Source organism: Bos mutus, chromosome 6 (assembly GCF_027580195.1).
Source record: "Bos mutus isolate GX-2022 chromosome 6, NWIPB_WYAK_1.1, whole genome shotgun sequence".
NCBI lineage: Eukaryota > Metazoa > Chordata > Mammalia > Artiodactyla > Bovidae > Bos > Bos mutus.
Genome location: NC_091622.1, coordinates 1,936,572 through 1,948,197, shown reverse-complemented (window position 1 = coordinate 1,948,197; position 11,626 = coordinate 1,936,572). Strand labels below are relative to the sequence as shown.

Here is an 11,626-nt window from a genome sequence, read left to right as displayed (position 1 = left end):
TTCTAGGCTAATAGAGACCCTGACGCTAGAATTGATGAAGCACAGGTTGAACAAGATGCTCAGGTAAGTGGGACTTAGGTGATGACTTTACTATGACAGAAATGAAAAGAAAACCATGCTAATGGAAAACCATGACATCTTATAATAGCATCTAAAAGTAACCTAATGGGTTATTTACAAACTACAAGACACATGTAAGTCAATGTCGCTCATTTTGATCTGGACAACAAGATATTTTATCCCAAAGCTGAAACAGAAAAAAATAAATTGCATATAAATATTGAATTCCACCCGGATGTGTTACTTTTCTTTAGATTATGGAACACACCCCAAATAGAGAATTTTACAGGAAAACCAGGTGTTATGAATGCTACTGGCAATGTGGCAGTCAGTTTCTTGGCAGGAAAAGACAAAGAAAAAATAAAGTATTTTAGTAATACATGGTGTTTTATTACATAAGAAATGACACATTATTGTAGTATTTGAAGATTCCATCTCCTTTTCCTTGATAGAATTATAAATAGAATTGTCCTTTTGTCAGTTGCTCTTCAGCAACTCCCTAATGACATTTTTGTACCTAAGTTGCTTTTAAATCCCATTATAGTCTGAATTTGGTTTGTAAAGTAGTCAAATGTAGGAAATAAGTGTTGCGAAATTTGAAACATGAGACCTGAAAACTGGAAAATGTTAACAAAGGAATTACTTGGGTTCCCAGAAGCAGATACCCTAGTCCTGTCTCTCCGGTCACGTTTCGCACGTAGGCTAACCTCAGAGATAGTGTGGGTTTGGTTCTGGACCACCACCCGAAAGTGACTATCAGAATAAAGCAAGTGACAGAAATTGTCCTGGTTTCTCAGTGCATATAAAAGTTATGTTTACACGATACTTCAGTAACTGTGCAGTAGCATTATATCTAAAAATAGTGTATCTCCCGTAAATGAACAGTGTTCGAGCTCAGTTGCAAAGTTGTGTCCAGCTCGTTTCAAACCGATGGACTGTAGCCCACCAGGCTCCTCTGTCCATGGGATTCTCCAGACAAAAATACTGGAGTGGGTTGCCGTTCCCTTCTCCAGGGGATCTTCTCAACCCAGGGATTGAATCTGTGTTTCCTGCATTGGTAGGCAGATTCTTTACCACTGTGCCACCTGGGAAGCCCTAAATAAAAATACTTCATTGCTAAAAAAATGCCAAAACAACTACATAGTAACATCAAAGATCACTGATCACACATCACCATTACAAACGTAATAATAATGAAAAGTTCTGAAATGTTATGAGAATTACCACAGTGTGACCCAGAGAGACAAAAGTGGGCAAACATTGTTGGAAAAATGGTTCTGGTAAACCTGCCTGACTCAGGGTTGTTTACAAACCTTCAGTTTGTGAAAAATGAAATATCTGTAAAGCATGCAATAAAGAGGTATGCCTGTAATAAAATATAAAATTTTGATTGTTAGTTATTCACCATTGAAAGAGAAAAAGCTATATTCACTCCTCCAGTTGATGGTTCGCTGTGAAGCAGCCTTTGGATGTGTGATCTGACTTTGTTAATAGGAAAGAGGAGAACGTTATTCTAATCTAAATTGGGTTGATATTGTTATGGTGTTAGGATGCTATCATCTGTGTGTGGCTGGAGAAGAAAAAGGAAATGAATGTGTGCAGGGGGCAGTCTGAAGTATTTGACATTTTCCTCATTATCCCTTATAAAATGCAAACCTGCTGTGTCCCATCTCTGTTTAAAACCTTAAAAACCTTCAGTGGAGCCGAGTGTCTGCAGGATAAAGTTCAGGCCCCTAAATGTGGTTTTATCATCTCTCGCTTTCTTAGGCCTCCAGCTTTCTCCTCCCGCCCTGCCTCCACTCCGTCACCTCTTCCTCCTCAGGGCTCAGCCCTCCTGTTGGCTCCTTTGCAGGTCGCCCTGCCCGATGCCCACGTGTGCCAGGTGCTCCTTGCAGGGGAGACGGGAGCATCTCAAGCTTCCTGTCACCGCCCTGCCACCTGACCTGGAAGCTGCCTGTTGACCTGAGTGCCCACCCAGGGCATACAATTAGCACTCAGTAAAGAACTAATGCGTGAACCAGTGCATAACTCTAACATAGAGGGCATCCTTTCCATTCTATAAATGAGGAAGCTGAAGCTCAGGGGTTTGAGAAACAAGCCCGTGGCCCCCACTGAGTCACATTGGAGCTGGAATTTCCACCTGGGCTTATCTGCCTCTGAAGCCCTTCCTCTCTCACTAGACCACAGTCTTGCTGTTCTTCCCTGTTAGTTCCTCTCTCTTATTTCTCCCTCTCCAAAATGTGTTTATTAAAATAGATTGGAAGGAAAGATACAGCTTCGCCTTGGCCTTGAGGGAACAAAGCTGACGCAGCCTGCACACTCGTACTCCCGACGTCAGGGCTTTGAGCGTGGTTGAGATGAGCCCTGTGCCTCCGGGCGGGCGTTGTGTGCGCTTCCGTAGGAGCCCTGCTGGTCCTCACACTCTGAGTCTCAGGAGTGGAATCCTGGCTGCTTCTCAGGGCCGTGGGCACCGTGAGAGGAGCAGCTTCAGCCGTCTCTGGTGCCCGCAGCGAGGCCTGCGTTAGCGGGCGGGGGGCTGCTGGTGTGATGGGAGCCCTGCTGCAGGGTGAGGCCACGGAGTGCGAATGGGACATTCTCACCTCCGTTTCACTGATTCCTCTGCTCGGAGCACGCACTGTAAAGAGGTGCTTCTCAGGCTTGCAGTGTGCCTGTAAATCCCTTGAAAGTGAAAATGTTACTCACTCACTCAGTGTCTGACTCTGTGCGACCCCATGGATGGTAGCCCGCCAGGCTCCTCTGTCCATGAGATTTTCCAGGCAGGAACACTGGAGTGGGTTGCTGTTTCCTCCTCCAGAGGATCTTGCCAACCCAGGGATTGAACCCCGGTCACCTGCATTGCAGGCAGATTCTTTACTATCTGAGCCACAGGGAAGCCCCAGTGAGAATTTCAGATTTCGTAATTCAGAGTAATCCAAGACAACTAAAGGGCCCTTTCATAAGCTTTTGAATTTTTTTTCTCTGCTGATACCTGGCACCAAGAAGATTCTTATTATTTCAGGGATTTGGTAAGCCTCAGTGAGTCATTCACCTGGCAGTTGAACATTCTGTAGATAATTCACTTGTTTAAAAAACATTTTTAGTGTGTTGATCTGATTTTACTTCTTCCCGCACCAAATCTTTGTTTTATACTTTGTGTGGAGAGAAAGTTGAGCTCTTAAAGGAAGGAGGGACAAGGGAATCAATATTTATTGAATTCCTTCTATTGATTGCCTAACACTGTTCCATGAATTCATCATGTGAGCTATAGAATCCCCATCAGTAACTATAGAAACAGTATTCCTGTGTAGTATTCACTGAGGCTTAAGAAGCGATTAAGAATTCATCTAAGATAAATAAATACAAACACAGATAAATACAAGGCCCAGGTAAATGGCACCCCACTCCAATACTCTTGCCTGGAAAATCCCATGGATGGAGGAGCCTGGTGGGCTGCAGTCCATGGGGTCCCGAAGAGTCGGACACGACTGAGCGACTTCACTTTCACTTTTCACTTGCATGCATTGGAGAAGGAAATGGCAACCCACTCCAGTGTTCTTGCCTGGAGAATCCCAGGAACAGGGGAGCCTGGTGGGCTGCCATCTATGGGGTCGCACAGTGTCGGACACGACTGAAGCAACTTAGCAGCAGCAGCAGGTCTTTTTTTGATTCCTAAACCTCTGTATTCTTCATGGGAATCGGAGGTTATCACACTGCTTGGGGGAACTGAAAAGCCCCTTCTTAGAGAAGCAGGAGAGTGAGGAAGTGTGATGATCCCTCAGCTAAAACAGCTCCATGGATATTGGGCCATTTTAACCCTTACCTTAAGATAAAATAAAAACTTTAAAATATTGCTCTGATGGTGCCCTCATTATTATTGCATATGATTTATTTAGTATTAGGTTTTTTTCTTAATACTTTGGATGTGCTGGGTAGCTTGTGGGTTCCTAGTTTCCTGACGAGGTATGGACCCCATACCCCCTGCTATGGAAGTGCCAAGTCAACCCCTGGGCCACCAGGTTCCCTAGGAGTAGTTTTAGACTAGATAATGATCCCAAACATAATTCTTCAAGAAAATTAGGGGACTGTAGTTAAAAATAGCCATCTCACCAGTTAATTCCATGCAAGCTATAGCTACTAGAGAATAACCCTAGAAATATAAAACAATTGATAAGAAAGGAGAGCTTCAGCAGTGCATGCATTATTGTACAGGGTGAGTAATTCCCCACTTTTAAGTGTTAATGTATGTGTATATCTTACGTATATGTGAGAACATTCTAGAGGTAGTAGCCAGTATCTTCAGAAAGTTGATAATTCTTGGTAATTTAAATTTCCTTATTTACATTTTTTCTCTGTTTTATAAAATTTATCAATGAATGTGTTATTTTATAATTAGATTAAAAAAGTTACCTTAAGAGGTCTGTACCATCCTGATATGGTTCTAAAGTTTAGATACTTGCAAGACTCTTGTAATAACTTTTTAGTTTTGAAGAACATGCTCACATGACCAGGATTGATACTGTTTATTTTAATCATTAAAATAAGTTAATTTCGATATGGGGTGTGAATATGTTTTTCTGGAAGTGTAAAAGAAAATAGATCGAGCAGTAGTATCACCTGTATTCTCAAACATACTGTGACCAAAAATTCTGCATCCAAACACGTGCTTTGATCACCTCCTGTCATTTGTTTCGCCTCCTGTGGGCATAAGGACAGCTCAGTAGTAGTCTCAGCAATTGCATTTGGCTTGCTGTAATAGTATACTTACCTTGAAATGATTAAAATGGTAGTATAGACATTATAGGAGAAGGTAATGGCACCCCACTCCAGTACTCTAGCTTGGAAAATCCCATGGGCAGAGAAGCCTGGTAGGTTGCAGTCCATGGGGTCTCGAAGAGTCAGACACGACTGAGCGACTTCACTTTCACTTTTCACTTTCCTGCATTGGAGAAGGAAATGGTAACCCACTCCAGTGTTCTTGCCTGGAGAATCCCAGGGAGGGGGGAGCCTGGTGGGCTGCCGTGTATGGGGTCGCACAGAGTCAGACACGACTGAAGCAACTTAGCAGCAGTAGCAGCATAGACATTATAAAGATTGATTCTTTGACTTTTAATGAATTACCGACATCTCAATATGTGGACTCAGATTTAATGATGATGTTTGTGAATAATTCTTTCAGCAATGATAAGAATATTGGAGAGTATATTATTTTGCTTGCAAAAAAGTAAATATAGACACTCAAACTATTCAACAAATGTATGTTAAGTGCCTGCTGTATGCCAGGCACTGTGCTATAGTCACAGCCTTTAAAAAAATTCATGTAATCTCTTACAAATGGGAAAACTTTTTGTAGCTAGCATTTGATAAATTTCAGTTGTAAAGAGACTATGGAGTTTAATCGTATATTATTGAACATCTACAGAGCAAGCATAACACACATCACAGACCCCTTCCTGGTCTGTGAATGGATGGTGTATGAGCAGTGAGGTAATCAGGACTCTCCACCACACATGTCATTGCTCTTGAATGATTACAAGTCACGGTAGATGCTTTGGAAACATTTAACCGAGCACTGTTCTGCTTTACTGTTTTGACCCTTTAATTTTCTGTGGCAGAGTTCAGTGGTGAGCTTTGAAGTGGCTCCACACTTAGTGAACTGAGTTTCAGAGAAGGAAATATTAGAATTGAAATATAAATAGGAGTCAGGCAAATTAATATTCAGGGAATACAGCACATGTATGATTAAGAACCTGGAAATGAGATGGGGGAACAATTTATTTAAATTTTTTTTTATAGGCTTTGTTCCAGGCTGGAGAACTGAAATGGGGAACAGATGAAGAAAAGTTTATTACCATCTTTGGAACACGAAGTGTATCTCACTTGAGAAGAGGTGAGTGACAAAAATGTGTATGATACAGGTACTTTGATTAATTTTAAAAGTAAAGAGCCAGTATGCCAAAATACCTGATGCATAACAGGCTTTTACTGAATGAATCTGGTTTGTTTTTTTCTTCCTTTGGTGACCTTGGGAAATCTCATCATTCTCTTTGCTGCCATTGTCGGTTTTACAAAACTCAAGACCCTTATTCACTCTTTGCTGTCAGGGTAACGAGGGAGATAGGCCACTAGATTGTTATTCATAGTCACACATCACCGAGCTGTAGGTGGTACCTCAGAGTTCTGCTCTGGATTTTCATCGGTCCTTCTAGCAGGTGGTAGTTCAGTTGTGAGTAACAGGGAACCCTGCTGAGAGTGGCTTTAGGGTGGGGCTCTCTGTCGGGTGTTACTTGGGTGGTTTGGCAGACCCAGGCTCTTTCTGCTTGCTGCTCGGCTGTTCTCTGCTCTGGTTCTCTTTCTCATGCTCCGTACCTCATTGTCACAAGTCGGCTGACGTTGCTCCAAACATACGAGCCGTTTTCACAGCAAGAAGACAAGGGTGAACTAATCCTATTCGTCCATTACTTTTAGTTAGTAAGTAAAGAGAAAGATTTTTCAGAATCCTCTCCAGCAAATTTACCTTTGGGTCTTACTGGTTATAACTGGTAAGGAGGGGCTGGGAAATGAATGAACAACGAACATTTATAATCTGTTGTTTTGAGCTTGGCACATTGAGACTCTGAGCAAAATCAAGGTTTGTCAGCAAGAATCAAGGGGAAATTTGTGTTTGGTCAGACAGTACTTGGTTAGAGTAAATGTCTTCTTTCTGGAAAGAGTGGTTCCTATGTGATTAAGAAATTGTCTTCATGTTTTCTAGTGTTTGACAAATACATGACTATATCCGGGTTTCAAATTGAAGAAACCATTGACCGGGAGACTTCTGGCAATTTGGAACAGCTTCTCCTTGCTGTTGGTAAGTAATTTTATAATGTATATAATATTCATTGTGTTAAGAGCTAAAGTATTTTATTCTGTTGAAGCTATATGTAAAAAATAACCATCAATTTCTTTATATAAAAAGAGAACTTAATCATGACATACGGGTGAAGCCAACTCCTTGATTTCCAATTCAGAATCTGTTTTGATGTTGCAAAAAAGTGAAATATCTGGTTATTTCATTTTATCTTATGGAAACACTAAGAGAATTTTTTTTTGGAAATCACTTTGAAGTGGCATTAAAAATATTACTATTTCATTGTGAACTTGAAGTATGGGCATTGTTATCTCAAGAGGTAAACATTTTTCTTGTAAATGTTATTTCTGATACCCATGGAGTTTTTTCTTTAGAATACCATTGTCACAGTTTTGAAGCACACTGAGAAGTTGGGATCTGATTTAGAAAAAGTATCTTTGCTATAATGGAAAATGTGATAGTGGTTATTAACCTGAGTAAGTAGTTTAGAATTTTATTTTAGCTAAATATTTTCAATAACGTGGAAAATTGGAGGCCCAAGTTTGTGCATTTTACTGTAGTATTATTACATACTCTCCAGATCCAGGGAAAATCTAGTTTGTAAGTTTTCTGTAGTCCCAGTTTTTATATGGGTTTGGAGTGAACCTCTGTCTGCTGTTTGTTCCAAGTATATGGTCTTGAGCTGAAGTTTTTGTGCTGTCTGTCTTCTGAAAAATAAGCTCAATGTGTGCACGAACCAGCAGTAACAGTAGCCTTTCATTTCAATCTGTAGTTAATGAATTTTAATAGAAGTCTTTTAGATGGTCCGTTCAAAATAGAATGCACAGAAAAGTTATGACAGTTTTAGTTACCAGTAGCTGTTTTTCTTAAGTATTGGAAAAGAGAAAATACAGCCTCCAATCAGCGATTTGTTATTTTTGTGTATTAAGTGTTCCTGTTCTTTTTTTGGCCATACCATGCAGCTTATGGGATCTTAGTTCCCCAACCAGGGACTGAACCCAAGCCTTTGGCAGTGAGAGCACAGGGTCTTAACCACTGGACCACTGGGGAATTCCCTGTTTTTGAATATTAAGGAACTTTTATGTGATAGTTTCTGAAGCTAGTGGACTTGTGTTCTGAGGAGTCCTAACATAACAGTAGATGTGTACATGTTCAGGGAAGGTGCTCTTCTGTTTGTCTGGGTGTTTCTACCAAAATGGGCAAGTCTCACACGGCTCTGTGTGAATCATGGATGTTATAGAATACAGAGGGAATACCTAGATTAAGATTACAGGCAGATAGTCTGAGGTTGGCAGATTACATAGGGTAATGGTGTACATTGTTTGCTTGAATATATTGAAATGAAAACTCCTAGGAGATCTGTATAATTCGTGGGGATGAAGGAGGTTGTGGCTTAACGGCGCAGGCTGCCAAAACTTCGGCAGAAAGGTGGTCATAGCAGAAAGGGGGTGACAGCAGCCCCTGTGCCGCGTGCCTTTCTGTGTAGACTTCAGAACTCTGAGGAGAACTCAAGCCACCGTCTGTGGAGATGCTCTGTGAAATCAGAGCAGCTTGTGAATGAGCAGCTCTTTGACCTGCGTTACTTTCATACTTGTGTTTAAGAAGAGCCATAGGCATGGGGCACCTTTGATTTTAATTACTTAATCCTTTTCACATGAGAATAGCCTGTGACCATTATATTTATTTTCTTAGTGAAATCCATTCGCAGTATACCTGCCTACCTTGCAGAAACCCTCTACTATGCTATGAAGGTAAGTGCATGCCTTGAATCTTCTATCTAAATTATCTCTGTAATATGTTTTAGAGAACAGACCTTGAGGTTTGTTTTCCCCTCCTTAAAACAGGTGGTTGAATTCTACTACTTGTTTTACTTTATTGACTCACCCAACTCAGGAGAGTTTGATGCTATAATTGATACTTTTAAACAATGTGTGTCTCTCTTTTTCTTTTTCAAAGGGAGCTGGAACAGATGATCATACCCTCATCAGAGTTGTGGTTTCCAGAAGTGAGATTGATCTGTATAACATCAGGAAGGAGTTTAGGAAGAATTTTGGCACCTCTCTTTATTCCATGATTAAGGTAGTAAAACCTTTCTTTAAATTATGTTTGGAAATCCTCAGCAGGACAATAAATAACGTGGAAGATATGGATGGGAGAACCCGATTCTTCTGTCAACTTTAAAATTCTAGTGTTGTGATTAGAGCTCTGAGGTACAGAATTTGGCATAGTGTCTCCTGAAGTGCAGATGCTGGCTTCCGGGTGAAGGGTTGGCTCCTGGTGAGGCTGAGGCTCCAGGTGAGCTTAGGAGCGTTATTTAGTAGTGGTGACAGATGACTCACTAAATCCAGTCTTGTCCACAGTAATGTTTGTTCTTTTTGCCTTTTATCAGTTCCAGCTGTCTTTATCAGTTTCTCCTTTCTTTTATTAATGTATCGGTCTTTTCTTTCTTGTCTGTTATCACCTGGTTTCTGGTATTGGTTCATAGTTCAGCAAAGAACCAAACAGGTCATATTAGGTATAAGTAAAGAGCTTAAGTATTGCTATCATTTTTGTTCTTTTAAAAGCAAGGGACACTGGTTTGTGATTAAATTTGGCTTAAAGCCTTCTGAGTTTTTCTTCTCCCTTCCTCCCCCTACCACCGCCACCCCCTCCCCCCTGCCTTTGTTCCTTCCCTCTTTCCTTCCTGTCTCTGTCTTTATGTTTGATAAAGGGGTATGTGGGTTGTGTGCAGAGCAGCGTTTCAGTTGAGCAAGCTTTTTCCTTGCGTGCGTGTGTGAGATGTGGCTCGGCTGATGGGCACTACAGAGTCCTCCCGGTGACTCAAAGCTTGAAACATAACCAATCACACATATCTGTGCATGGGACAAGCAGAGGCAAAATGTACCTTGCCCTCCTGTCTGAGGCAAAGCCATACAGCCAGGCAGTCCCAGTGTGGCCCACCCACCATGGCCAGACATATACCGTGTGACAGAGACTTAAGTTTGTTCAGAAAGCTTGAGTTGAACATGGTATAAAAGCTTACCTGTTCGCTGTGTTACTGGAGGGGAAAACACACTTAACTGTCTTAGACAGGACTGAGCTTTTAAGGGGTAAAATTAAAAGGTAAACATCAGTCTTATCAGTAGGATACTCTCTGTAACATCCCTGATGTGAAATCACTTGGAGAAAAGTCGTATGAATAAAACATGTTACCAGATCTGTCTTAATGTTTTCTTTTCTGTGGCTTCTGTGAGTTATGAAGGTTAACGGAGTGCATTTGGGTTTCAGGGGGACACGTCTGGGGACTATAAGAAAGCCCTCCTGCTGCTCTGTGGAGGTGAAGATGACTGACGGGAGCCTGGGGAGCCGCCCTTCGCCTTGTCCGCCCGGCACCACTGCCTTCCTGCAGCGCAGCTCACCGCACTCTGCACGCCAGTGCTGAGCACACTGCCTTCCTCACGCTAGCATGCTGTGGCCAAAACATAAATGTTGTAGAAGAATGTAGCGGTGCTCCTTTCTGATCTTTAGTTAAGATCTTTCTCTTTAACTGTTGTAGCACTAAAGTGTACTTATGTTATTAGGACTAAAGTCTGGATCATTTATATTTTCCTGTAAGAGGCAGACTGCTTTCACCCTTTTTAAAAAGCTTCATTTATATTAAATTGATAACCATATTACCTTAATCGGAACCTTAGCCTTGAAATTGTGAACTCCTAGAAGTGTTATTAATCAAGTTTGCTACCAAGTTAAACCAAAAAAATTATAATGGTTGTAATCAAAAGATTAATGAATAATAAACATATCTGTCTTCCTGAATTTCTCATGGGTGTATGTCTAGAAAACTTACTTGATTTACGTATTGAACAAGAATATATTTTTTTCAGGCTAATCAGTTGACAGTGTTATCAGTTGACAACTGAATTGTCAAAAGTTATTAAAAGTTGACTTTTGGTTGAAAAGCATGAAATAACAACACTGCAGAATGAATTTCCTGTGTGTAGGGGACGAGGGAGGAGTTGAAGCTGGGGGGCTTCCCTGGTAACTCAGACGGTAAAGCACCCGCCTGCTGATTTGGGAGACTTAAGAGATGCTGGAGTGGGGAAGATCCTCTGGGAAACACAGTGGCTTCCCACTCCAGTATTCTTGCCTGGAGAATCCCCTGGACTCTCAGAGGAGCCTGGTGGGCTACAGTCCATGGGGTTGCAGAGTCAGACACAAATTACCAACTAAGCACATACATAGCATGTAATAAGCCATTAAGCGTTCTCATTTATTGGTAGCATATTTATGTGGGCTAACACTAGTTGCTTATTGGAAAAGTTGATTTAAAAACCTAAACTAAAAAATAAAACCCAAACATTCCTGATGTGAAAGTCACTCGGAGAAAAGTCATATGAATAAAACATGTTACCAGATCTGTCTTAATGTTTTCTTTTCTGCGGCTTCTATGAGTCATGAAGGTTAACGGAGTGCATTTGGGTTTCAGGGGGACACGTCTGGGGACAGCCCTCCCTCCGCTCTGTGGAGGCGAAGATGACTCATGTGAGCCTGGGGAGACGCCCCACACCATGTATATCTTGTCCATCTTATATCTTAAGTAGAAAAATGTCTGTTCAGATCCTCTGCCCATTTTTAAATCAGATTATTTTTTGTTGTTACTGTTATTTGAGCTCTTCATATATTTTGGATATTACCCGCCAATATTTTGGATATTAGCCCCTTTTCAGACATAGGATTTGC

General features: G+C 41.3%; 1 protein-coding gene across 1 annotated transcript in view; it reads left to right on the top strand.

The window, feature by feature from the left end:
- ANXA5 (annexin A5) overlaps positions 1-11,301 on the top strand; it is a 33,303-nt gene extending 22,002 nt beyond the window's left edge. Inside the window, exons 8-13 of the mRNA XM_070371923.1 lie at positions 7-63; positions 5,854-5,947; positions 6,812-6,907; positions 8,600-8,658; positions 8,864-8,986; positions 10,175-11,301. Of these exons, the coding sequence (XP_070228024.1) occupies positions 7-63; positions 5,854-5,947; positions 6,812-6,907; positions 8,600-8,658; positions 8,864-8,986; positions 10,175-10,237 (492 nt within the window). The 3' untranslated portion in view covers positions 10,238-11,301. The remainder of the gene's footprint in view (positions 1-6; positions 64-5,853; positions 5,948-6,811; positions 6,908-8,599; positions 8,659-8,863; positions 8,987-10,174) is intronic.
- Positions 11,302-11,626: the final 325 nt, after the last annotated feature.